Source organism: Pyrenophora tritici-repentis, chromosome 1 (assembly GCF_003171515.1).
Source record: "Pyrenophora tritici-repentis strain M4 chromosome 1, whole genome shotgun sequence".
In the NCBI taxonomy this organism is placed as follows: domain Eukaryota; kingdom Fungi; phylum Ascomycota; class Dothideomycetes; order Pleosporales; family Pleosporaceae; genus Pyrenophora; species Pyrenophora tritici-repentis.
Window position 1 is genome coordinate 9,411,635 of NC_089390.1, and position 26,229 is coordinate 9,437,863.

General features: G+C 48.9%; 6 protein-coding genes across 6 annotated transcripts; 1 reads left to right on the forward strand and 5 right to left on the reverse strand.

The window, feature by feature from the left end:
• Positions 1 to 1,735: 1,735 nt before the first annotated feature.
• Positions 1,736 to 6,965, reverse strand: PtrM4_036450 (Med15 multi-domain protein; the record flags this gene model as incomplete). The annotated part of the gene is made up of 3 exons (XM_066104153.1): positions 1,736 to 4,465; positions 4,542 to 4,994; positions 5,118 to 6,965. The coding sequence occupies 3 exons, from the start codon at positions 6,963 to 6,965 to the stop codon at positions 1,736 to 1,738; spliced, it is 5,031 nt and encodes a 1,676-aa protein (XP_065966355.1).
• A 1,834-nt stretch (positions 6,966 to 8,799) lies between these two features.
• On the forward strand, positions 8,800 to 9,150 carry PtrM4_036460 (HrpB7 domain containing protein; the record flags this gene model as incomplete). The annotated part of the gene is made up of 1 exon (XM_066104154.1): positions 8,800 to 9,150. One exon carries the CDS (start codon positions 8,800 to 8,802, stop codon positions 9,148 to 9,150), a length of 351 nt encoding a protein of 116 aa, XP_065966356.1.
• A 440-nt stretch (positions 9,151 to 9,590) lies between these two features.
• PtrM4_036470 (uncharacterized protein) lies at positions 9,591 to 14,382 on the reverse strand (the record flags this gene model as incomplete). The annotated part of the gene is made up of 4 exons (XM_066104155.1): positions 9,591 to 9,597; positions 9,861 to 12,473; positions 12,548 to 14,102; positions 14,202 to 14,382. The coding sequence occupies 4 exons, from the start codon at positions 14,380 to 14,382 to the stop codon at positions 9,591 to 9,593; spliced, it is 4,356 nt and encodes a 1,451-aa protein (XP_065966357.1).
• Positions 14,383 to 15,678: 1,296 nt separating this feature from the next.
• PtrM4_036480 (uncharacterized protein) lies at positions 15,679 to 19,122 on the reverse strand (the record flags this gene model as incomplete). Its single annotated transcript, XM_066104156.1, has 1 exon — positions 15,679 to 19,122. The coding sequence occupies one exon, from the start codon at positions 19,120 to 19,122 to the stop codon at positions 15,679 to 15,681; it is 3,444 nt and encodes a 1,147-aa protein (XP_065966358.1).
• A 39-nt stretch (positions 19,123 to 19,161) lies between these two features.
• Positions 19,162 to 20,496, reverse strand: PtrM4_036490 (uncharacterized protein; the record flags this gene model as incomplete). The annotated part of the gene is made up of 1 exon (XM_066104157.1): positions 19,162 to 20,496. The coding sequence occupies one exon, from the start codon at positions 20,494 to 20,496 to the stop codon at positions 19,162 to 19,164; it is 1,335 nt and encodes a 444-aa protein (XP_065966359.1).
• A 2,256-nt stretch (positions 20,497 to 22,752) lies between these two features.
• PtrM4_036500 (Dimer-Tnp-hAT domain containing protein) lies at positions 22,753 to 25,284 on the reverse strand (the record flags this gene model as incomplete). Its single annotated transcript, XM_066104158.1, has 1 exon — positions 22,753 to 25,284. The coding sequence occupies one exon, from the start codon at positions 25,282 to 25,284 to the stop codon at positions 22,753 to 22,755; it is 2,532 nt and encodes an 843-aa protein (XP_065966360.1).
• Positions 25,285 to 26,229: the final 945 nt, after the last annotated feature.

Here is a 26,229-nt window from a genome sequence, read left to right on the forward strand (position 1 = left end):
CACCTTGCGCACGTGCTTAAGCTGTCACAGTTTCATAGCCATAAACATGGTTCTATTAATATAATTTTAATGTATCGATCCTTCACAACGGTGTAAACAATTTAACTACCCATTCAGGTAGTTCTTGGTAGCGATCGTCCAAGCATGTACTCCCTGTAGTATCCCATCCTATTGGGAGAGTGTATCGAGTTGTTAGTCATAAGATCGTGAAAGTGGGTTGTCGCTGTCAACTGCTTAGGGTCGTTGGCAACAGTACCTTCGGGTGGCCGCTGGGTTGACGGTACTATCGTATCATGAAGCACGGTGTTGTTTCTTTGTTCTACGTACTGCACTTGTTTCTATCGCATCGCTGCCATGTGGTTGGCGACCCTCAGGAGATTGCGGGTGGCGGCATGATCATAACTGGTTGCTGTTATAGTTTGTTTCATCCTTTCGTCTGTTCTTACTCCATTGATCACCACTAGCATCAAGGCTTTGATCGTTCCATTGCGTAGCATGCATAGCCCATAATCTCTCAGCCTTGCATTTGGGTACTTGGGCGACAAACAATTTCTGCTTCGCATGTGGATTCTCACTACCATGGTACTCTTGTTGAGTTGAGATCCAAGGTTGAGATCTAATTAAGCCAAGGCTTCGTTCTACGTGTGACGCATTTGGGTTTGAATGCTTAGTTGTGCGCTTAGTTAGGTGCTTAGGGGACAAAAAATTCCGACCTCGCACTTTGATTTGCACCACCATAGTACTCATCCGCAGGCAACGCAAAAATTTCGCTCTTGGAGGAAAAAAAAGAAAAAAGACTTTACATCTACAAATCGACCCTCCTCCGATATTAACCTCCTCCGGTAAACTTGATTGGTACCGGTTCACGGATGTATCGGGTAGTATCGTTTCAGATTTCGAAGCAGGGGTCATCTGGGTACTCCCGGTGATTGGACGATCACTGGCTAGCTTGATTCGCATTAATCCGCATAAACCAGGCCATCCTTGGCGGGTTACACTGTACCTAGTCTTTATCCTGTTCTAACTCCTTAGTACTTTGAACACAAATGGTGCCTGACGAAAACTGAAGCCCACTGTATCCAATACTTTCGGTCCTACTCTCCCCCGCGCGCTCCTTAACTCGACTCCTTCATTTCGATAGTCTTGGAAACGTTTTTTTATCTAGACCGGGGGGAGGAGGGACGGCGGGGTGCTAAGACAGCAAGGTTTGGCAGCTGGAGTTTCACTCAATGCTCGGATCAGATATGCTGATCAATCAAAGAATCTCAAACTTGAAAGCGAACTTGATTCATTCTCGAAATTCTTTGTCTGGGTTGAATTAATTGATAGGTCATTAAATACATGAAATTGAGTCGCTGGTCAACTATGACAGTTGTACATCTAAATTGGGTGTGACACAATCCCAGGTGCATCGTCAGTTGGCAGTTTTTCGAACCTTCTTCATGCTAATTATTATTATTGTTGGAAGGTCTATAGCACTAGTGCTGAAAGGAAATAACGATAACTAGGAATGCATTCTGTTCGGTGATGGTGATTGATTTATTACGAACACAGCTGCTACGAAGGTATACCTAAGCTCTGCGCAAGGTGGGCCGAAGTCGGGCCGAAGTGTCCAGCAGCCGACGTCTCTACCGATACTCACGATCCGACACTGGAAGTCTTTTCTTTCTGGGTAGCTAGTAACTCTGCTTGTATCGGTAGTGACAGTATGTGTTGATGGTAACTGTGTGTAGCATCAACCATCAAAGCTTGTCGGCCTCTGCACCCATCCCTCTACTCGGACTGTCAGCTTATTGCCGTCAATAAAGCGTTCAAGAGCGCGGTTTGGCGATGCCTTGGTGAAGGCGTCTGCAGGATTGTCTTCACCATTGATCCAGCGGATCTCCGTGATCTCGCGACGCTCATATGATTGGCGCAGCGCCATGATGTCGATCATGAGACGCTTTTCCTTCGTCGTCCCAAGCTTTACTAGGCACTCGTACAAGGAGTACGAGTCTGTACAGATAACCAAGGGAATTGCAGGTAGTCTAAGTCGTTCTGTAACTATCCTCAGCGTGGTTGCAACTGCAATGCCTATGTCAAAGCCGTTGACCATGCCGTAGATCTCTGAGGCCAGTACGCTCCGTGTGATGCGCTTGCATTTTGTAGAGCTGTAGTGGATCACGTTGCCCTGTATTGTGAAGGTGTTGACGTCAATAGACTCGTTGACGAGCATAAGGACAAAGCCTAGCTGTGAGCTGAGGTCCTTGTTGTTGGCAAAGGAGCCATCCACAAAGACCATCAACTTGGCCTCCATAAGATTGACAGTGACGTAGCGCAGGCCACGATCGAGATTCTCCATCTGCCATTTCAGGCGTTTGTTGAGTGCCTTGATGTCCTCGTCTGATGGTTGCTGAGCTTGAGCAGCGACGGACAGGTCAAATGACGCCTCTGGTTGGCATGTTGATGCGATGTACGCTCCGCGGGCGCGCTGCTCGGTGTACTGTTGCGCGCGGTCGGGTGCCCTGATATCCACAAGCCTGATCCTTCCTCCTTGTCCTTTCTGCCTAAGGGTCAAGACTCTGCTGGCGTCCATCGTGAGTGTACATCCATTGAAGTCTAACTGCACTTCTGGTGTCAGCCTTGCTTTTGGCTTTGACCTGAACTCTGCCTTCTGGATCTTCTTCTCTTCACGTGACGAGAACGCTGGTGTCCCGAGCATGAGAGTGTCGTCTGTCTGCATGCCAACGATGCCGAAGATGCCTGCGTCGTCTCTGTTCGTGATCAATAGGCATGGGTCGTACGTCGATGTTGCCATGTCCAGTTCCTTGCAATGGTGTCCGTGATACGTTGTCCACCAGTGGACTCCTGCCTCAGCGATTCCATACAGCGGCTTGATCACATGGAGTAGCGTGCCTTCTGGATATCGATGGACTAGCTCAGTAGGAAGATGTGCGAGTATCGTCCTCTTCAGGGTTGTCTGCGCCTGGGGATACGCCTGCGTAATGTCACGGAGCTCGATGTTCATTCCGCGTTGTACCATCTCGGGCGCCAGCGACATAATCAGGCGCTGGCTACATCGCTGTATGGTTGGAGATTGCGTCAGAATAGTCTCCTTGCCGTGGTCCTGGTAGCCTTGGATAACTAGGCGGGATTTCTCATAGGGCTTGGTTGTCTTTCCCTTGACCTCACGTACTAGGCGTGACTTGAAGATCCGGATCTTGCTGTGTAGCCTCTCGTCGTATTGCTCAAATTTAAAGACTCCACGACCTACGAGGTCGCTGATCTCTTGGTCATCAGACGCTTCAAAGGGGGCGCCTGAGGTTGTGATCACTCCATCGTTTCGTAGCTTGATAGCTAGCTCAAGATCGTCCTGCTCCTTCTTGGTGATGTACGCGTGCGCCTTCCGCTTGTTCTTTGACCCTGGAGGGCGGCCTCTCCTGCGTGGTTGCACTGCCGGTGGTACTGCTACCGGCTCATGCGGCTCATTCGGCGCGTGTGGCGCATCGGGGTCGCTCCAAAGGTGGTCCGGTCTGTAGTATGGCTTGACGACAGTGGATCTGAATGTCGTTGGACCATTGACCATGTCAACAGTGACGTTGTGGCCATCTGTACTGGCGATCTTGTACGGGCCATTCCAGCCATCACTCTCTCTCCATACTAAGACTTCGCTCTGGAGTGGGAGCGCGAGCATGTCTGCAGTGGCTGGTCCATTGCGGGTGTTCAAGGCGTCTGCAACTTGGTGCTCTGCCGTGATCTTGCGTAGGGCTTTCGTCGCCTTTTGAATAGCCTCGCTGCGCTTGACCATTGACGGGGATGGCGGTGACTCTGCAGTCATTCGTGGGTACGCTCCAAAGACCAGTAGCGTCGGGACTAGTCCATCGGGGCCAGCAGTATCGTTGACAGCCTTCACAGCCATCTGGAGAATCGCGTCGTCGGACATAGTGTCAGTGAGTTCTGCATAGAGTATGTCCCATGCGCGGCGTAGAGGTGCATGGTACCTCTCAGTTTTGCCGATAGACCAGTGCGCCTCCGTAGGTACTTGCTTGCATGTGACTCCCATGATCTTTGCTTCTGCGCGGAACTCTGTGCTTGCAAAGTTAGTGCCTGCGTCATGCGTGATAATGTCTGGTGGTCCTTGATACGTGTCGATCCATAGTATCCGCAGTGCTTGCCATGTTTCTTTAGCTGAGATAGCGCTAAGGAACCTCGCGCCTTGAAACGCTGTTGAGGAATCGACCACATGCAGTACAGGTTTGTTGCTCAGGTACATCACATCCACCAGGATCTCATAGTTGAAGTGGTGATCATCCTTGAGAGTGAATTTGAATCGGCGCGGTGCGGAGCTGTGGAGCTGGCAGTGGTGGCAGAACTTAGTGACTTCTTCTAGGGTTCTTTCTTCGAAGTCGTTATGGCCAGCATCCTTTAAGAGCTTAACAAGTCGCGTGACAGCTGGGTGTCCAAATCGTCGATGGAGCCGTCGCAACTGTCTCTGTCAAGAACACAGTTGCTCTCTCTCTTTTGTTCAGATGGAACCAAGGATGTCCCCATTTGCGAATTACAGGGATGTGTACGTCACCCTGGACTAGCTCATCTGTGGTGTTGTTAAAGTAGACCTTTAACCTGTCCATGTCTGCAAGGCACAATAAGAATGGTGTAGGTGCGTCAAGCACCTCAAAGTTGATCGTCCCAATGTCTGTAGAGACCTGTGCAGTGCCAATAGATGATGTAGCCTCGCCCTTGCCGAATTTGATAGATGCCTTTCCTGCTGTAGACGTATCCATCCTAACTGTAGGATCTTCCCTTGTGAGTGCAAGGTACTGCTCCTTGCCAACTGTGGATACGTTGGCAGCGCCTGTATCCGGTAGGATCCCTTGGTACACAGATCTTGTGTAGCGGTCTTCAAGCAGGAACTGTGACGCTGGCGCTGATGGCGCGTCTTGGCGGTATACGTCGTCGCCAGAGATGTGGTGCAAGAACGCCTGATCTGCAAGGCATTGCTCCGTGAAAAACTGCTGTTCAAGGTATGCTTCCGCGACGTCGTCATCGTCGTCATCCTCGCAGTCTTCCTCCTCTCTCCAGCCTCTCTGATTGTACTGGCTAGTGTGCTCGATCCCTTCGTATTCTGCAAGATGTACGGAGAAGTCCTTGGGGGGCTGTGTACCTGTAAAGTATAGCGTAGAGAAGAACTGTGTACGGGCAGCCTTGCGCTCTTCGTCTGTGTGGTTGGTAGACCAGCATCCTTCCTTCTGGCAAACAAAGCATTTCTTCCTCCAGCGTGGCTTGAATCCTCGTCCGTTGTCGTCGCGCTGCTCGCCTCCTCGATATGCTCCTCTGGATCCGCCTCTGAATCCTCCTCCACCTCGAGATCCACCTCGGATTCTTCTATTGCCGTTGTATCGGCGATCTAAGTAATATTGGTCCTCTGTGACCATCTGGGCAGTGTGTTGCCGTGCAAGGTGTGTCTCAACTGCAGAACGTAGGTCTGAGAAGAGTCCTTCACAGATTGTGGCTGGTTTGAACAGTGCCATCTCAAGCTCTGGTACTCCTCGGCAGGCATTGATGACAGTGGTACGTAGGGCATCCTCGCCCTCAAAGTTCTTGCCAAGGGCACGCTGGCATAGCTGCAGCTTGTCAAGCAGGATCTGCAGAACCTCGTGTAGTCCCTTGTCGGGGTTCTCTGTGCGGGTGCGAGCGAAGGTTGTAGTCGTCCAGTCTGTGTAGTAGTGCTGGTGATGGACGTCATGGTCGAAGTGGTTTTTGATTGCCATGTACGCATCAGCAAAGCTGTCATCTCTCTCTACAACCTGTATGTAGAATGTCTCTGCACGTCCGGTAAGGATACGGGGAAACACTGCGTGAAACTGCTCTTCTTGGATATCTACCTGCCAGCAGATGCTGAAGAAGATCTTGATCTTATCGTCTAGGAGATCGTACGCATTCCCTGTATACTTGTTGCTATTGTCCCATAGCTTAGAGAACTGCGTGATCGTATTAGCGTCGAGTCGATCGTTGCGGGACCATCGCGGCGGTAGCGTCTTGTACGGGTCGTATGGTAGTTCGGGTGGTCTGTTAGGGACGCGGTTCGTTGGCTGTTGCGGAAATGGCGTGACTTCGCGATATGCAGTCGCTGGCGGCCGTGTCTGTAGTTGCGCACGCCCTTGTTGCGGCTGCGCGGCCTGCTCCCACAGTTGTCGATGCTGAGGCCCTTCTAGCGTACCGCTCATGTGTAGCGGCTGTTGTGGCTCTATTGTTTGGGAACGGCTCTGGACGCCTTGTCTCACTCTATACTGCTCTTGTTGCTCGCCCTGCGACGGTCGTTGTAATTGCGACGGCTGTGGTACTTGCGGTGGCTGTTGTAATTGCGGCGGTTGTTGTAATTGCGGCGGTTGTTGTACTTGCGGTGGTTGTTGTACAGCTGGATAGACTGTGTGCTGAGTGTCCTGTTGGCGTTTATTGCTCTGCTGGCGCTGGTACGCTTCGGACTGTTGGTCGAATTTCATGGCTCGAAACTCTGCTGGTTCCCATTCAAGAGTATTCTCTATACCTAGAATGTTGTAGAGAGAGTCCGCCACCCTGGCGTGATTGTTGCCAGTGTATACTCCCCGGTGTCGTAGCACACTCTTAAGAGACCTTAGTGTACCACGCTCAACCTTGCTAAATAGCTCCTTCGTCCATCCTTCAAAGTCCCATTTGTAGTCAATGAAGAGGTCATCGTCCCAGGCCATTGACACATTGTAGTCGTGGATAGCTTTAGCGACCCACGTTGTTGCGTGTGTCTCATTTGCGTCCGCCGGTGCGGGTACACCCCAGAGAGCTGTATTGATGACCTTGAGTGCAACTGTGTATGGACAGTTTTCCATAAGTTGTTCCGCGGTAAATTTGGCCCATGGTGAGTCTGAGAGGTGTTCTGATTGCTCATTCTGTAGTTGATTCTGAGCTTCAGCAGAGTCTGCAGAGCTTATTTCGCTTTGGTTATCCGCCATCTTGCTAGCGGGTGTTGACGCGTTGTCGGTGTTGTTGTCTCGCTGGTTGGTCGTGCCAGCGCTTGTTGTTGTACGTGATCGGATCGTCCGGAGACGCTCGTACGGTTGAGTTGTATTGCGTTGCTGACGCGCTCTGTGTTCGCGGATTAAGCTAAACCAGCAGCTGTAGAGGGAGGTTAAGAGTGCTTTGTGTTATCTCTGCCTCGCTCTGTTCTTAGCACAGAATCTTCTCCCGGGAGTATAACGTCGTGCGTCAGGGAGTTCGTCGAAGATGCGGTCTGTCTCTTCTACCTTGCTGTCTGTGATCGCCTTAAGCAATCACTGATCAGTGTTGGAAGGTCTATAGCACTAGTGCTGAAAGGAAATAACGATAACTAGGAATGCATTCTGTTCGGTGATGGTGATTGATTTATTACGAACACAGCTGCTACGAAGGTATACCTAAGCTCTGCGCAAGGTGGGCCGAAGTCGGGCCGAAGTGTCCAGCAGCCGACGTCTCTACCGATACTCACGATCCGACAATTATTATTATTATTCCATTTAAGTCCTTTTTCAGTCAGAGACTATGTAGGACTGGGCCGGAGGCCGTTCTATCTGGTTTTGTTTATCGTACATTTTGGGTGTTTGTTTGGCTATGGCAGTTTAGGCTTGCTTCTAGCTAGACTCGGTGTCTAGCTGGTGCCTGGTGCTAAAGAGCAGTTTGGTGAATAGAAAGAGATGTATCAGCGGGCTCTTATGGCAAAGGAGAAGGCAGTGTTTTTAGTTTTATACAGTGTCTCTCTGTGTGTCGTCTGTTAGCTGTCCTTGGTACCATTTTCTTGTTCCTATTCTAGTGCTAGTAATAAAAGCTAAAGTAGCTTCTATACCGGCGCTAGTATAGAGAAGTAGTAGTAGAGTAGCTGGTTAGTGATTAATTGCTTGTATGAGAGTTTTTCTTTCTGTTTTGTATAGAGAGCATTGTAAAAGTAGGTGCTCTGGTGTTTAGGTGTGCGAGCAGCTGCAGAGATTAGATTCTATTTTCTTGAATCTCTTTAAATAGGACCTAAAGTATCCGTGTCCTATTTTAAGAGCATAGAAGGCGCTAGAGATTTCTCGATTGGTGCTGCGTGGTATTTGGATGTGAAGGTCGTCCGAAGATGATCTTGGGTTGGTTCTCGGGGATAGAGTGATGCGATGGACACGAGGGTGTATAGCACGATTGGTAGATCGATGTAATATACGGGGAGTTGAGAATCAAGTACTAATCCTTAGATTTCAAAGTTGAACACAATGAACCGTAAGGGCTCATTGCCTATTGTTATATACTAACGAATGTCCTATGTCCTATACGTCCTACGTTGTCCTACACTGTCCCATGCGTGGGACATCGTGGTACATCGTGGGATTCCTTGGGACACACGTGACATGTCCCATGGTGGCGTTCCGCCAAGCTTTGTGGGATGCGGGGCAGGCTTACGTCATTGGTCCTTGTACACCTTTGTACGCCTTTGTCTGAGAAGGGATTCCGACAAGGTCTCCATCCTTCTGCCCTTCATATCTTGCACTGTGTCCTCTCCTTAGGTTCGTAACACTATCCTCCCTCTCCTAATCTCATGTCCTCATGAGCTGACGTGTCATGGTTTCCAGAAGTACCGCCCATCGTCATACCCTTGGTGACCGAATCAACCTAGTCGGTACAATCGCGATGGTGTCTTGTCAATATTGTGCGAAGCGGGGGCTCGAGTGTCGGATGTCGTCGTTAAAGAAAGAATGTGGAAATTGTTATCGCAACGGTGTGAAGTCGTGCGTTCCTGTGGAAGTTCCTGTCCCGAACTTTGAAAAGTTGGACAAGGAGATGGCGCGTCTTGAACAACAAGAGGCCGAAGCGGATGCTGCAGAGTCTGCGGCATTGGATGCTTTGATGGCTGCGCGTGCGAAGAAGGATCGTCTTCGCAAGCAGCGTAAGCAGTTAAAGCGTCGTGAGCAAGAATGGGTTGATGAGTCGGGAAGGTTTGTTGAGGATATCGAGGCGTTGGAAGCGGTTGAGGCGTTGAATCGAGAGGTAGCGCATCTGGAAGACGGTCTTATGCCTGGTACTTTGGCATTGGATTGGGGCGTCTTCATGCCTACTTTCTCTGGGGATGATTCCGAGTTCGCCGGTCTTGATTACGGTGGTACTGCGCAAGTAGCTGGCGGCAGTTCGTAAGGTTTGTGTCCGGTTCCCAAGTGTTCTCGCTGTCTGGGTATCCTAACCATTTGACTAGGTATTCTGTGCCGTTGTCCACAACTCTGTGTGTGACAATGTTCTCGACTTCAAATTCGTTTTCTTCTTCCGTTTCGTAGTGGAAGGTTTTCTGTAATGGCGTATCTGGGTGTGCTGGTTCTAAGAGGCTTACATGGAACCTGGGATGTATTCTAGCGTCTGGTGGAAGGTCGAGTGTGTACGTAACTGGTCCTTTCCGATTGAGAATCAAAAATGGTCCGACTTTGACGTTGTCGAGTCCTTTGCTTGGTCGTTTCGTGCGAAGATTCTTCGTGCGTAGATAAACTTTATCCCCCCTCTTTAGCTGAGGTGCCATTTTTCGTTTCTTGTTGACATATGAAATGCTTTGTCGTTGTGCTGTCTCGAGTTTGCTCTGTAGCAACTCATGTACTGCCTTCAGCTCCTCGGCTGTGGCGATAGCTGCTTCCGTTTTCTGGCTTGGAAGTGTGCGTGTAAAGAGATTTGGGTGTCTTCCGTGGTTTGCATAGAACGGAGTTTGTCCTGTAGACTCTGAAAGCTTGTTATTGTATGCCATTTGTGCCATAGGCAGAAGCGAAACCCAGTTGGTTTGCTGATGATTGACGTATATCCTGAGATATGCTTTCATGGTTCTGTTCGTTCTTTCTGTCTGTCCGTCTGTCTGCGGATGAAACGCTGTTGATAGCTTGCGTTTTGTACCGATCGCGGCCAAAAGTGTCGTCCAAAAGTTTGAAGTGAAGAGCTTGTCTCTGTCGCTTATAATTGACTTTGGGATGCCGTGATGTCTGATGATTCGATCGTTGATGATGTGAGCCAGATGTACTGCCGTGAAATCGTTTCTAAACGGGATGTACTCTGCTTGCTTGGTGAATCGATCGATTACAACGAGTATTGCGTTGTATCCTATGTTTGTCGCTGGGTCTCTTGAGACTGGTAAACCTGTGACAAAGTCCATAGAGATGTCTGCCCAAGGTTCTGTGGGTAGCTCTAATGCTTGCATCTCGCCGTAAGGTGCGTGTGTGTCGTGTTTGTTCTTCTGACATTCTGCACATTTTGCGATGAATGAGGTAACCTTTTCCTTCATTCCTGGGAACTCGTAGTTGCGTCTGATGAGTTCCATTGTTCTGGTAATGCCCGGGTGACCGTGTACAGGGTCGTCGTGGTGTTGTTGAATAATTGCTTCTTGCAGTTCTTCCGGTACATTGTTTCCGATGTGAAGGATAGCGTTCAGTGTCTTTGCTGGTCCTAGCGATCCGTCCTTGTTAACCTTAAGTATCGCGGTGTCGATGACTTCCTTGGTGCCTGCGATATCTGGTCTTCGGCTGAGAGCGTCTGCTCTGCCGTTCTCTTTTCCTGGTGTGTACACAATCTTGAACTTGTATTGTCCGAGTAGTTCTGACCATCTTACTTGTCTGCGGTTGAGTACTTTGGTGGTCGTAAAGTTCACTAGATTTTTGTGATCTGTGTATATCGTAAGTTCCGAGCAGCTTTCTGCGTATACTCTCCAGTGTTGTAAGCATGCGACAATAGCTAGTAGCTCCTTGTCGTGAACGTCGTATCGTTCTTCTGGTCCTGAGAATTTGCGAGAGTAGTAGGCGATGGGGTGCCATTTGCCTTCGTGCAATTGGCTTGCGCATCCGCCTAGCGCGAGATCCGATGCGTCGGTCTCAAAGCGTAATGGGTGTCCTGCTTGGAATATTCGAAAGCATGGTGGTTCTATGCTTGCTTTCTTAAGCGTTTGGAATGCGTTCTCTGCTTCCTTGCTCCACTTAAAGGGTACGTCCTTTCTTGTGAGTTTTGTCAAAGGGATGGCGATGTTTGAGAAGTCCTTGATGAACTGTCGGTTGAAGTTCAAGAATCCTAAGAAGGACTGTATCTGTACAACTGTTGTCGGTGTTGGCCAATCCTTGATAACCTGAATTTTTTCTTCGCTCATTTGTACTCCGTCCGCTCCTACTACATAGCCTAAGAAGTTGACCTTAGTCTTGTGAAATTCACACTTCTCTGGTTTGAGTCGGAGGTTGAACTGCTCAAGGGCCCTTAGTACCGTCTTGACATGTTCAACATGGTCCTCTAAAGTCTCGGAGTAGACGAGAATGTCGTCTAGATAAGCTATGACAAAGATGTCTAGATGTGCTCTCAACACGTTGTTGATGAGTTCTTGGAATGTTGCTGGGGCGTTCGTGAGCCCAAACGGCATAACTGTGTATTCGTAGTGTCCGTATCTTGATCGGAACGCCGTTTTCCATTCCTCACCTTTCGCTATGCGAATCAGGTGGTATCCATCTCGAAGATCTAATGCTGTAAAGATCTTTGCGCGAGATAATCGATCCCGTAATTCTGTAATGTTCGGTAAGGGGTATCGATTCTTGATTGTGATGTCGTTGAGCTTGCGATAATCTACACATAGTCGTAGTTTTCCGTCTTTTTTCGGGACAAACATGATTGGATATCCTGCTGGTGACTTCGATGGTCGGATATATTTCTTTGCTAGGCTTGTCTTGATGTAGTCGCGTAACGTGCTCAATTCTTTTTCCGATAGTCCGTATATTGGGCCGAAAGTCGGTTTCTTTCCTTCCTGTAAGACAATCTTGTGGTCCCAGGGTTGGTGCTTTGGCAATGCTTGTTCATCTGCCACTTCCCGGAATAGATGTTCGAATTCTTTGTATTCTGCGGGGATCTTAGGAGTTGCGCGTTTCTCCAAAACTCTAGTCTGTCGACCCGGTGGCTCCGTTCCGGCGTCTGCTGAGTCGGACCCTTGTTTCTTAAGGCCGTCCTTTGTCGAGGCTCGCTTTTTCTTTGCGATGTTATTCAGTTTCCTCTCATCTACCATCGTACTCTGACAATGCGTAGGCTGGCTTGTGGTTGCGTCCGTTCCACAGCACTCGAATGAGAACGTCTTCGACTTCCAGTCGATCCGTGGGTTGTGTTCTCGTAACCATGGAAGTCCTAATATGATGTCGTGGGTAGCTAGTCCGAAGACATCTAGGTCTATCTTCTCTTGGTGTCCTTGGATGTTGAGCGTCACTTGTCTGACCTCGTGGGTGATCTCTTGTTCACCTGGCATTGGCTCTCCGTTGGCCACATGTAGTGGGTAAGCTTCTTGTTTCCGTAGCGGCTTCAGTCCGGCTGAAGACGCTGCGTGCGCTGAAACGTAGTTGGCTTGTGATCCCGAATCTACTAATGCCTTCATCCACCTCCCTTCAAGCTTCACCTGAAGCTTGATGAGGTCTAAGGAGTTTACTGAGTTAATCTCCTTGCCGGGCCGCTCTGGGCCGGGTGCTGGCCTAAAAAAGCCTGATTTCCAAATCCATGGAATCCTTTGGCTATCGCATGAAGGTCGCATTCTTTGCTAAGGCACGTTTGCCAGTTGGGTTGTTGACATTCCCAAGCGTCTCCTTCATCGTATTCTTTTAGCCATACTGTTTGCATCTGATCGATTTCTTCGGGGTTGTCGTGACCTGGGAAGTATGTTTTTTCCCTTTTGTCCCATAAATGTATTGGGCATAGGTCGTTTTTGCAGTCGAAGAATTGCCACTTGCAGCGGTACGATCGTTTGGTTTCTTCTGGGAACCATCCTGATCCGGACTTATCCGAGTAGTGTACTCTGCAATGGTCGTGAATGCATGTAACCCATGATAATTTCTCGTGTTCTGGGTTCCTAGGGTCCATCCAGTAGTCGTATTCCTTTGATCTACTGATGTCCTTGGCCTTTCTCTTGTGGCCGTGTTGGAAGGTCTTCCAATTGTTCCTGGTCTGGCAGAGTTCGTCGTAGATCTCTTGCTTCTCTTTTTCCGAGATTGGCAACGTTGGTTCTTCCCATGATTGAATTGCGTCTTCGATCCAGCTTAGTTCCCATGTTGTTGGTAGGAACTTCAATATTTCGGTTGAAATGGTTTCCTTATTTTGTTGTACTTCTAGTGACAATCGGTAGAAGTCTTGTCGCATAGCAGCCATAATGTTGGGTTCCTCGCAGGCGTACTCGATGTTAGCCTTGTTGAGGTGTCGTAGTAGCTGGTTGATTTGTCCTGCGAGCTTGTAGAACTCTTCTTCCTGTACATAAGGTGTGGATGGCCTGTTGATTTCTTCGAACGTGGCCATCTTGCCGAATTTGGTCTGGTCGATTTCCGTAGCCTCTAAGTCCTTGGACTCATCTTCGAGCATGTCGTACTCCGAAGTGGGCTGTTCTTCTTCTGAGTCTGATTCCACGAGTGTGAGGTTATCCAATCCCAAAACGCTTTCCTGCGTGTTGATTTCGATGGTTGGTTTAGATATGACATTCCATGTCTCGTGTCGCTCAGTGGGTACTGCTTTGTGGATAACGTTGAGTTGTCTAACCACCTTGTTCTTGCTGTGGCAGTCCCTAGCCATGTGACCTTTCTTGTCACAGTTATAACAAGTGATCTCCTTCTTGTTATACGGCTTCTTCTTGTCGTTCCTGCCGAAACTCTTGCCTTTGTTGATGTTGTCCAGTTGCATTGCATCAGGGTCGTGCCAGTTGTTACCGGCGGAGGGTACAACACCTCCAGGTGTCGTCCGATATCCTGGTTTCTTCTTAAAGAATCGTCCCTTTGTGCGTTGCACTGACTGGTTGGCTCTAACCGGTCGGATTTCCTGCTGCAATTCGTAGAGTGCGTTGTCGATACGAATTGATTCTCGGATGAGATCCTGTAGTTTGTTGATTGCCACGCCGCTTCGCATAAGCTCTTCTTTGACTCTTTCCTTAAGTCCTTGTCGGTACATAACCCTTAATGCCTTGTCGTCCCAGTCGGTCTTCAGGGCATGTCCCTGGAAGATACTGGCGTAGTCGGCGACTGATTGGGTTTGTTTGAGCTGTTGGATTGCACGATCTGCCTTAGATTCTTCGTTGATGACTCCGAATTGCTGTCTAAGCTTGTCTTTGAAGGTTGGATGGTCTTCAAACATTCGTTCAATATCGTCGTCGTCATCGTTGTCGTCCATGTATTTGTTGAGGTAAGGCTTGATCCAGGTGGCGGCAGTTCCTCGCATGTAACTTGCCATGAGCAGTCCACGATCAGTAGGGTCGACCTTCTCATCTTCAAACCTGAAGAAGAGATCGAACTGGAGAATCCAGTCTTCGAGCTTGTGTCGATCGCCGTGAAATAGATCGGGTCTGGCCACCTTGGTGCGGCTTGACGAAGTTTCGTTAGGTGTGTTCATCGGGGTGTCACTCATCTTGAGGGTGTTCAAAGTGTGAAGGTCGTCCGAAGATGATCTTGGGTTGGTTCTCGGGGATAGAGTGATGCGATGGACACGAGGGTGTATAGCACGATTGGTAGATCGATGTAATATACGGGGAGTTGAGAATCAAGTACTAATCCTTAGATTTCAAAGTTGAACACAATGAACCGTAAGGGCTCATTGCCTATTGTTATATACTAACGAATGTCCTATGTCCTATACGTCCTACGTTGTCCTACACTGTCCCATGCGTGGGACATCGTGGTACATCGTGGGATTCCTTGGGACACACGTGACATGTCCCATGGTGGCGTTCCGCCAAGCTTTGTGGGATGCGGGGCAGGCTTACGTCATTGGTCCTTGTACACCTTTGTACGCCTTTGTCTGAGAAGGGATTCCGACAAGGTCTCCATCCTTCTGCCCTTCATATCTTGCACTGTGTCCTCTCCTTAGGTTCGTAACATTGGATTGTTTTTTGGATTTTGAGTGGGAATTTTGCTGAGTAGGTCTTTTTGTTTAGATTAGTTGCTCTTGTTTTGTATTTTTGGTACTCTTGGCATTGTTCGGTTTGTTCGATCTTTTTAATAACAGTGCCTAGGTAGGCAATGCTTTTTGTTGATGATTGTGGGACTTCTTTAGTAGCTTCTTTTGCAAGGTAGTCTGCTCTTTTATTCCCTACTATGTCTGTGTGTCCGGGTGCCCACAGTAAGTGGATAGTAGCCTGTTTTTGTCGGATTGTTTTTGCTGCTTTTAGGCATCGTAGTTGCCATTGTTGTCCTAGGTTATCTAATAGGTTTTTAAGCCTATAGATTGCTGCCTAATTGTCTGCGTAGATCTCGAATTCTTAGTCTCTTGTAGCTGTCTTTGCTGCGTATTTAAAAGCTAGAGTAATGCCTTCTAGTTCACCGTTGTAAACTAGTTAGTATTCCCCTATATTGGTCTTTTCTGAGTAGATCTCTTGCTAGGTTGAGTTGTAGGCTACGATGCCAACACCTATACTATTTTTATCTTTTATTTGTGAGGCGTCTGAGTAGATTGTAGTGCAGTTATCTAGCCTAGTTTTAATGTAGGTGTCAGATATAATGAGATATTGCACAAAAGTGATGGATGTTGATGATTGTGTGTATTGTGTTCTGTCTATCGTGTGTCCGCGCTTGTGGCCCTCTTGAGGGGCGCACTGATCCTCTCTACGCTGATTGGTTGCTGCCAACGTCGAGTAACCCTGCTATCTGACACACCCCCTCAGCTTGGAAGCCCTGATTGCAAGCTGCGTAAACTGGTTAATCGATCCTACATATAGAGGCCTTCCAGATGCTCCTGCAACTTCTCAAGCTCAGCTTCTTTCAACGGGGATTCTTTGCGTTTAACAAGTCCCAACTGATCAAGGAAACTGGCCCATTTATTGGCTGGCAGTGACTTGGTGAATCCGTCTGCGATCATGTTGTCAGACGGAACATACTCTACCTTGATCGTCTTTCGGGTAACTTCTTGTCGTAGCCAATGATTGTGTATGTCAACGTGCCGAAGCTTTGTTTGCAATTTGGCAACGTCTTCATTTACTAGACGGATTGTCTGGGTATTGTCGCACTTGATTGTGATAATTGGATTGCTTAGGTTTACCTGAAGCTCCTTCAACAACCGCGACGTAAAGATTGCCTCCTTAGCAACTTGTGATAGGGCAAGCAGCTCTGCTTCTGTTGTTGATGTTGTCACAGTATCTTGCTTACTTGCTCTCCAAGCGATGAGTCCTCCGAACAGCTTAATTGCGTATCCCTGCGAGCTTTTCCTGTCTAGTGTGTTGTCTGCAAACGATGCGTCACTTGCTACCTCAAGGCCATCGCCTCTACCGAGTTCGAGGGCTAGGGATTCTGTTTTCTTGAGGTACAGGAGCACACGGTCTGCAGCGTCCTGGTGTTCTGTACTTGGATTGACTAGGAAGCGAGCAAGTCGTGATGTTGCAAAGGCTATGTCGGGTCTTGTTGTGACTGCAGCGAATAGAAGCGAGCCAATCTTGCGCTGGTAGCGGTTGATCTCGGACGGCTCTGCTAGGTCACTCCTGGGTCTGAGTTCCATGCCTGACATCGGCGTGTCATGTCTGATGTCTTGTCGGCTTGCTAGTTGGCTGATTTTGTCTGCGTATGCGGCTTGAGATAGCTGTATGGTCTTCTGCTTGCGATTGCGCATGACCTCTACGCCGAGAAACCACTGTAAGTTATCTCCTCCCGTACAAGCGTATTTTTCTTGGATCCGGTTGATGGCCTTCATGGCCTCTGATTCTTGCTTTGAATGGTACGCAACGATGATGTCGTCCACATAGAAGAAGATGATAACTCCGTCTTTGATCATGCAGCATGGCTCCTGTGGTATTTGTTGAAACCCTATCGAAGCAAGAGTTGGAGTGAATTCTTTCTGCCACAGTAATGGTGAGATCCGGAGCCCATACAGTGCCTTTCGCACTTTGAGTAGAGTGCCAGGCTTCTGATACCCTTTTGGCATCCTCATGTATATTTCTCTGTCGATTGCAGCATGCACAAAAGCATTAGTGACGTCGTATTGCTTTAGCTCAAGATCGTATTTGGCGGCGATTGCCATGAGCATTCTGAATGAGCGTCCTGCCAATGTTGCTGCGTATGTGTCTTGGGAGGTGATGTTGCGTTGTTGGTCTCCTCTTACCACCAATCTTGCCTTACATTTGATGAGGCGGTGATGCTTGTCGAGTTTGTAGGTGTATACCCACATACAGTCTAGGATCTGGTGCCCTGCTCGTTTGACTGGTGATGCTTGGACCTCAGTCCATGACTTCATTTGTTGGTGACTCTGAAGGTGTGTCTTTTCTGCTTCCTTGAACATTTCGTATAGTGGATGGTCTTCCAGCTTTGAGTATGCTGTTGGGAGTGGCGGTAGCTGGTTGCGACGGGGCTTGATTCCCTTGGATAGCAGTCTCTTCACCTGAGCCTTGTCGATTGGCTTTCCTTCGTGTTGACCAATGTGTCCTGATTCGGTGCCGGCCATGAATGCGGCTGCCCATGGATTGGTCATTGATGTTGATTGGTTGGACATGTTCGTCATATCCTCGTTGTTCACCTCTCCTTGAACTAGCAAGGCCACAGGTGGAGGAGTTGGTGGCGGGGTTAGATATGCCTCTACCACCTTCCTTCCTTGGTGGTATCTGGTTTTCTGAGTGCGCGGGCTCTCTTCCTGCGTCGTATCGTCCTCGTAGAACGTCTCGGTTTCTGGTTGTTGGCTCTGAGTACCTGGGAGTTCGACTGTTCTTACCCAAGTTGCGATTTCCTCTAGGGTGTTGTGCATAAGATTGTCCATTAGGTCCTCAGTCTTGCCGTTGAAGATTGTGTCTTCGTTAAACACTACGTCGCGAGTGCTGATTACCTTTGCCATGGATGGGATCCAGATGCGGTAGATGTTTGTTGACTGATATCCCACAAGATACCCAATCCAGGCTTTTGGGTCCAGCCGTTGCAGCCTTGACTTTCCTCGGTGGGTATCGTCTGTCATTGCAAAGGCTTTGCACCCATATGCTCTTAGATGAGCTTGGTTTGGTCTTCGGGGTCCGGTGACTATGCCATTTGTGGCAGCTGCGCGCGTGAAGAATATTTCGTAAGGCGATTTCCACTTGTTTGGATAATTTGGCGTTCGATTGTATAGGTATACCGCCGCTCTGGTTATCTCTGGCCAGAGTTCCCATGGAAGATTCGCATCTAGTCGAATTGCGCGTGCCTTTTCTTTTATCACACCCCCTGAGCGTTCGGCTCCTCCGTTCTGCGCTTGTGTGTCTGGAGCGGAAGGCTCGAGTCTGATTGATAGGGACGTGCACCATTTCTCGACTTCTTGCTTAACTGTGACGATCTCGTTGTCTGTTTCAATGACCTTGACCGTAATGTTGAACTGTTTCTTCATAAATTGGATAAAGAGGGCTAATAGGCGAATAATAGAGCGTGCTGGCCTATTGTCTTTGAAGTAGAAATCCCAAACGTATCGGGAGTTTCGGCAAGTTATTAGCATCTGACTCTTTTCCTTAGTGAAGCTGTCCGCCTCGTACTCATGGAAGTCGATTGCAATTCTTTCTCCAGGACCTTCGTCATTTAGTCTTAGCGCCCTTCTTATTTGGCGCTTCGACTTTGATCTGCCGCAGGCGTCACATTGTACTGTGGTGATTCCTTTGATCCTCACCCCCTCAGATTGCTGTATGAGGTGTTCAATAGCGGATGGCCCTGGATGTCCTAGTCGTTTATGCCATAGCATGGCTGTCGCCCTTTGTGGTGATCGCTTGGTTCGATTCATACGCACATGGAAGGCTGAGTCGAATGGAGTGGTGTCTTCGATAATCCATTGCCCATGGCGTTCCGATAGGATAGCAATAATTGTTCCATCCCATCGTCGCAGGCTTGTTGGATCTTCCCGATTGTCCCACCATATTCCTTGTCGTCGGAGTAGCCTGAATGATACTAGGCTGCAGAGGAAGTCTGGACACCACGCAACGTTGACAATGTGCAAGGCTTGTTTGTCCTGAGATCCCTCTGTTGTCAATGTGACAGCTCCGTATCCTCGTATCCAGACTTTGGAACTGCCGGCCCAGATGTAGTCCCCTGGCGTCGACGGGCGTACGTCTTCAATTCTTGAGAGGTCGTTGCAGATGTGCGTAGTCGAGCCGGAATCCAGGATGAAGGCATCCTTTAATGGATATCCTTGTTGGCTTGCGCTGAATGCCGCTTTCATCGTGCCCTCATCAATTCTTGAGATTTCGCGTCCATCTAGTCATTCAATGACTGCGTCCGGTGTTTGTGATGTCTTGATATGAGGTGTAATCGATCGTGACGTTGTCGAGAATCGAGGTCGTTTAGTCTCTGGGGACATTTCCTGCATCGTTCTCTGTAAGTTGGTGTCATTTTCAAGTTTGTACTGTACTAATCTTGCGATGCCTCGATTTGGCTTGAACCATTCAGGTGCCTTGGCTTTGTTCACATAGTAGCAGTCAGATATCTCATGACGCTGTTCACAGGCAGGACATATGTCTCCAGCTTTCGCTGAATTCCTCTCCGGGATCTGCTTGGTTCTGGTACTTTGACCATCCATCTTGCGTTTGTTTGATTGCCTAGGGTTTCCCCGGCCTTGGTTGGATGGCGCTCTTAATTCCACACTAGAGGCGTCCCTCAGTGTGTCCGAGTCGGGTTCACCGCTCGCCGCGTATAAGTCTCCTACCGCGAAGGCGCTCTTTGGCTTCCCTCTTGATGGATATTGAAGACTCATATATTCACGGAAGAGTTTCATCATCCTTTTCCTATTCATGGCTTTCTTATCGTACCCTGGCCCTTGGAACCCTGCGGTCCAGGTTGATGCCATTTTAGATACGGAGCCTAGGAAGTCGTCTATTACGGCTTGTGTTTGCATAACCTCGGCCACCTCAAGGGTTTCAGCTCGAGTTGCAGCCTGATCGTATTCATTTAGCCACGTCTCCCAGTTTGTGGTTGAACGCATTGGCTTGAGTGCGGCTTGGTATCTCTCTCGTGCTCGCGCTCTCTCCTCGTCTTCATCCACTCCAACTGTGTCTTGGAGGGCGGTTATCCAGTCGCGCGGCGTGCCGTTCTCGGCGCAACAGCTAAGTTGTAAATGGGGTGTTACGGTTGTAAGGATGTGTTCGACCATCTTTGAGATTTTGTTGCTTTCTTCTTGATAGTCCCTCTCCCGTATTTTGTATGACTCAAGGCGCAGCTTGTAGTCGTCGCGATCCTCCTTATACGCTTCTTGTCCTTTCTCTGAGAGTTCTGACACTCGCGTTGGTATAGTGGGGATTCGTGAGGTTGTTGTCGACATTTCTGTAGTGTCTTGTGCTGATCCTCGCGTGTTGCCTCTAGCGTTTCGGGTGGTATGCGATGAGGCAGCTGAGGGGCTACTTGACGGTTCATACTGCGAAATGTCTGGGGGTAGCGGAGCCTCCGGTTGGATGCGCTGGAGTCGCACTCCTTCGGGGTCCAACAGTGGCCAAATGCCTTGCGACTGGCATTTCAGCTTAAGTTGGCGGTACCAAGGGATCCAGTTGCTTGAGTCGGTGAGGATGACCGTCGCGTCCCGTTGGGTCTGGATTGTTGCCATTTTCGTGGTTTTATCGCTCGTTATTGAGGCAGTGAGACTCTTAATTGTCAGATATAATGAGATATTGCACAAAAGTGATGGATGTTGATGATTGTGTGTATTGTGTTCTGTCTATCGTGTGTCCGCGCTTGTGGCCCTCTTGAGGGGCGCACTGATCCTCTCTACGCTGATTGGTTGCTGCCAACGTCGAGTAACCCTGCTATCTGACAGTAGGCCTTATACTCAATTGCTTCCTCTTCCTTGCGTTTTTGTGAGATTGTTATTTTGTAGTTAGGCGTATCCTATGGTCTAAACCGGTATAGGATAGTCTGTTCTGTATCTCTTTTGTTATTTTTAGGAATTAATTCGATAATAGCTTGTAGCTGTTAGTGTTGGTCTAGCTTTTTTGTTTGTTAGGGGTTTGTTGATTGTATCCAGGTTATTGCATTAGCAATTGGGTGGGTACTAGCGAGCAGGTTTGCTCTTCTTGCGTAGTTCTAGATAGTTGTGTTAAGTCTAATTGCTAGTGGCGGTAGGCTAGCTTCTATGCTTGTTGGAACGGCTAGTGCGGTTCTAAACACTCCTAGAATCTTCCGGCATGCTAGGTTATGTAGTGATTGTAGTATTAATGTGGCGTATAATTAGTTTTGCTAGTAGATTTGCGCTCCGTAGTCTGACACGCTGGTTACACATGCTAGATATAGTTGCCGGATAGCATGTGTTGATAGGCCGAGTTCAATGTTCGCTAGTCTTCCTAGTCTGTAGAAAGCTTGTCTAGCTTGGCTTGCACGTATAGACACATGTGATTTGAATGATAGACGGTTGTCTAGATAGATACCTAGCCACTTTACAGTGTCTTTGTGTTCTACCCGGTCGTTGTTTGGGAGTATGAGGGCTCTTTCTATCCTCTCCTTCTTAGCGGTGAAGTGGATTAGCTCTGTTTTGGATGTGTCGAAGATAATGTCTAGCTGCTCTCCCTTAGCGAAGAGTGTAGCTATCTCTTTTTGCAGTGCTCTTATGTTTTTCTTTAGAGAGGTTGATGAGGTAGTAAGAGATAGGTCGTCGATATACGATAGTTGAAAGCTTTGTAAGGCTGGGAATAGGTCTCGGATATAGATAAGAAAGAAGATTGGTGATACTGGGCTGCCCTGTGGAATGCCTGCTATAATCCTTCATGCTAAGAACGGTGTGGAACGATAAGATACAGTGATTTGCGGCCGCGGGAGATGGAAAAAAGGAGTCAAACACCCCAAGTCTCTATGAAATAGGTCATGCATGTAAGGTCAGTATGAAAAATCTCGGTGGAGCTCTCGTCTCATCCATTTATGTATCCTATGAAGATAGGTTAGTCTGTACTGCAATACGATATATTCCAGACAGACTCCGCAACAATCAATCGGATCGGCATGATTGATTCCTATCTAGGTTAAAGGCTGCCTAATGAAGTAATTCTTTAACCTATATAGGAATCAATCATGTCAATCGATTGATTGTTGCGGAGTCTGATTCCAGATGAGATGACATACCCGATACTGCGACTGGTCGCGGTTGGCGGTTCAATAGCGCGGTACTGTCAAGCGTCAAGGTTGGGGAGAATCATGTCGTATTAGAGCTGTTAGAAAGAGGTCTATATACGCAGTGGGAAGAGGGAGTGAAGGAGCTAGGCCGTAAAGGTACTAGCGGGTAAATGGGTGGCTGCCTGGTTGCCTAAGGAGGAGCCAAGGGATAAGCCCTATGGCCGACAGGTACCAGCGTTGCCGTCCCCCCAGGCAATTATTTCTGCCTCGAATGCGCTCAAATCGTCGCACTCAAGGACCCTCTCACTATCAAATTCGTCCCAGAGTAATTGAAGGACCTCAAGGAGCCAGATGCGACAGCTTATATTGGGCAAGCTGATTAGTGACGAATCGTAGTATCTGTCACGAGAGGCAACGAGCAGTAATCTCAGAACTTATGAAGAATTTTAATTTGTGTGCTACGTACAGTACTTAAGTGTAAATACAAGACGTTGCGTGAAGAAAAGAAGTAGAGAGTTCCACCCAAGAAAGATACATAGCGGAAGAAAGCTCATGTGATGTCATACGGTTGTCGAGGCAGCACAGATGTCAATGAGCAAGCTGAGCGAGCTCAGCCAATTGGCTTGCTCAGCCAATTGAGCGGAGGCCAGCAGCTCGCTCGGCTCGCTCGGATTGGCTGAAACAGGGCTGTCAGCTCGCTCGGCTTGATGGGCTCAGTCCCGATTAGGAAAGTTATATAGAAACCTTGGTGTTGAGTTTCTCAGCTAATATCCCACTTATGTACACCGTATTTCGCGTCCATCTCCTCATCGCTGATAGCCTCCTTTACAGGCACCTCACCACTGCCAAATCCAGCTCTTATCCATCGTCGATCGCACTGTATTGCTGCTAGAAGTTGCGGAGAAATGCTGCGCCGACGGGGCTCGAGGAGGTCACCCAGCTCGCTGAATAAGCGCTCACACTCACAGCTTGAGCCTGGGATTGATAGCATGTCGATAGCAAATTTGCTAAGGCTGGGGTAGCGATCGCGGAGTCCTACCCAGTATTTTATAGGGTCGACGCCCTCGCTAGCGATCGGTTCGCTGCGTTTCCAAGCCTCATATTCATCCTCCTCGTTCTCCGTAAGCCCTGCAGGCTCAATAAAGCTGTTGATAGCGTCGTCTATATCATTGTGCCTGACTTTGGGGCGTAAGCGCGGCTTCGGTAAGCTTTTGTACTCCGCCCACAAATGTTGAAACTTGCGGTTGCTGCTCTCTAGCCAATCAGGCTTATCCGCCCACGCTGCGTCAAGGTAGCTTTTGTAGCGAGGATGAAGGATTGTAGCAGCATAGTAAGCTGGCGAGAGGTCGAGCTTGTTGTAGTACTCGCGGGCTTTAACTAGGGCAGCGCGGAGGTTGATAGCAAGGTGGTCTTCGGGTGACTCTGTATGCTCATCGTGAATGACGTCTTCATAGCTTTGCAAGCGGTCCTCATAGACTCCAAGTAAGTATTCAAATACTGGAATAACCTCAGCGATTGCTCCAAAAGCACCGCTTTTGCCGCGGCCTTCAAGCCGTTTTGTAGCTTGTTTCAGTGGCCTGAGCACATCAATATACTCAGCAATCACCTGCCAGTCATGGGCATTGATCCCATCAGACCTCATCCAATCCGGCGCTGCAGGCAGCTTGTTGTTACGACTTCGGGCGTACGCGTCTTCAGTTTCAATCTTCTGAATATGGTAGTTGGCGTACCCATTAACCGCTAATTGCAACTCAACAGCGCGCTCAAAACACGAAACGTAAGAGTTCCAGCGAGTAACAACTGGCTTGACGGGCTCCTTGATTTTGTGCTGTTCTGTTGGCGCGTTGACAGGCTGGTCCCTAATAGCGAGCTTCTGATACTTCTCAAAAAGAGCGTACTGTTGTGGTGTTTTGATGTAGTTGATAACCGCGAGAAGCACTCCTAATGGTCCATCGCCTCGCCAAGTAGCCATGTTCTCAGCTTCGTTCACGCGCTCAGTCTCCTCGTTGTCGTAGGACTCTTTCTCCTCACCCCAGAGTAGCATCTGGCCAATGAGATTAAGCGTATGAGGACCGCAGCGAAGGCGACGCTCGGTAGCGCTGAAGCCCATCTGCAAGGCGAGAGTGTTGATCGTGGTGTTGTTGTTATGTGCGTTGTCGAGGACGAAGTAACCGAGCTTGCCCACAGTGATTTCGAACTGCTTGAATATTGCCATCACGACCTCAGCCATGGCCTCGCCGGTGTGGGCACCTGTCAGTTGTGGGAGCGCAATAGGCAAGTCCCTGAGCTCGCCAGAGCTATCAACGTAGTGGGCGACGATACCTAAGTAACCGCGCTTGCCACCTTTTGTCGTCCATCCGTCAAAGCTTATATGGACTTTGCTCATTGATTCTGAAAGGCTTGCGACAACCTTTGGTAACAGGTAGTTGTACAGGCGTATAACGTATCGTGAGACGCTGTTATGAGATGCCCACAGGGCTCGTTCTGCCTCTACGCTAGCTAATTGTATCATATTGCGAAAAGACGATGATTCGAATTGTGAGAGTGGGAGGTTGTTTTCGACGAGCCAGGTGACGGCCGCAAGCCTAAACTCTTGTATATTGAAGTTGGTAAGCTCGTTGGCAACAGCCTGAGAGCAGCCCTTCTGAAGGGCGCGTTCGAGGAGAGTTTCTTTCCGAGGAGCGACGGTAGTGCGCTTACTTGGAGGCTTCAAGCCATGACCTTTCTTGTCTTCTCCGAGATGACGTGCTGGCGCTGATGGAGACTGCGAGACGTCATGTATGCCACGGCCAACAGTAGTGAACTTGTGCTTATAGCAATAGTGGCAGATCCACGTGACTTTTGCGACGTTGCTGCGCAAGGCGATGCGATAGCTATGGCTGTATACCCAGCTTGCTCGGTTCGAAAGTGATGTGGGCGGCTTGCAGTGCTTTGGGTAGCGACTCCAATTAAAGCCGTCGTATTTGTCCTCTACCCATACGAAACCCTCGTCGACAGCCTCGCTAGCTGCTCCTGAAGCTGCAACAGTGGCATGCTCGCTGCCCTCAGGTGGTGGGATGATTGTCTCTTCGGCGCGCGACTCTCGGAGGGTCGCTTCAAAATTTGGTGCTTGTGGCGCGGCGACGAGAGCTTGACGCGGCGACAGCGGTGGAGGAGGTGGAGATGGTGAGAATGGCCGAGTATCGACTAGCACAGGTTGGCTGGCAGTCCCGCGATGACGCGCTGCGACTCTAGGGCGCTTCGAAGTTGTCGCGATTTCTAGAGCATTAACGCGTGTTCTTTTTGCTGGCATTATAGCAACGGCGAGGTAGATAATAGCTGCAAATAGAGACGCGTTGATGGAGTATAGGTGAGTGTGGTGGGTGATAAGTAGTAAGTGAAGTGTCGCAGAAGGAGAATATTGTTGCCAGGCCGTTAGCCGGAAATTTAGTAGCTTATTTGCTAGAAATATAGCAAAAAAGAGTGTATTTTAGGTTATAACTAGGTTTCGAACTTACGCACTACACCTAAAAATCATCGTGAGATTGCCCCTCCACCAAGTCCTTCAGCCCCAAGTTTCCAACCGCCCCATCCAACCAAGCTAAGCAAGCTGACTGAGCGAGCGCCTATCCCTAAGCTCGCTCGGCTTGCAAGCGCGCACTGCGCGCTCAGCTCATTCGGCTTGGTCAAAACGTCCAAGCCGAGCGAGCTGAGCGAGCCGGCTCGCTCGTTGACAAGTATGCGAGGCAGTGGAATACTGTCGAGGATAGTACATTGCACTGTTGCGATAGGAGCGTGCGGATTGGAGGCAGGAGCGTACGGGTTAAGAGCAGGAGCGCATGGGTCAGAGGCAGGAGTGTCAAGGGGACCACGGTGGTTACCGTGACAGTATCTCAGTTATTGGTCGACATGGCCCTCCTGACATAGGGGATCGTCGCAATTTAGTATAAACCGACAAGTGCAAAGGATTCAAAGACACCAACAGTGCTTACATGATCTGCAATCCACCCAGAACCATCTTGTTTAATCTAGTATCTAATGCTTCCACCAACGTCACTATGTAGGTAAAAACACATATAGTAAACGTCTGCCGCATGTGGAATGGATCAGAGGAAAAGGATAATATAGAGACCATTGGCTTTAAGATTGCTAAGAGACATGCTGAGGTTGGTTCAAGTTTGCTGCGGTTATGCGTTTGTTCGTGGGCTGGGCTTAAGAGTAATGAACTAGCCCCTAAAGATGCTTAGGTAGGTAGGCA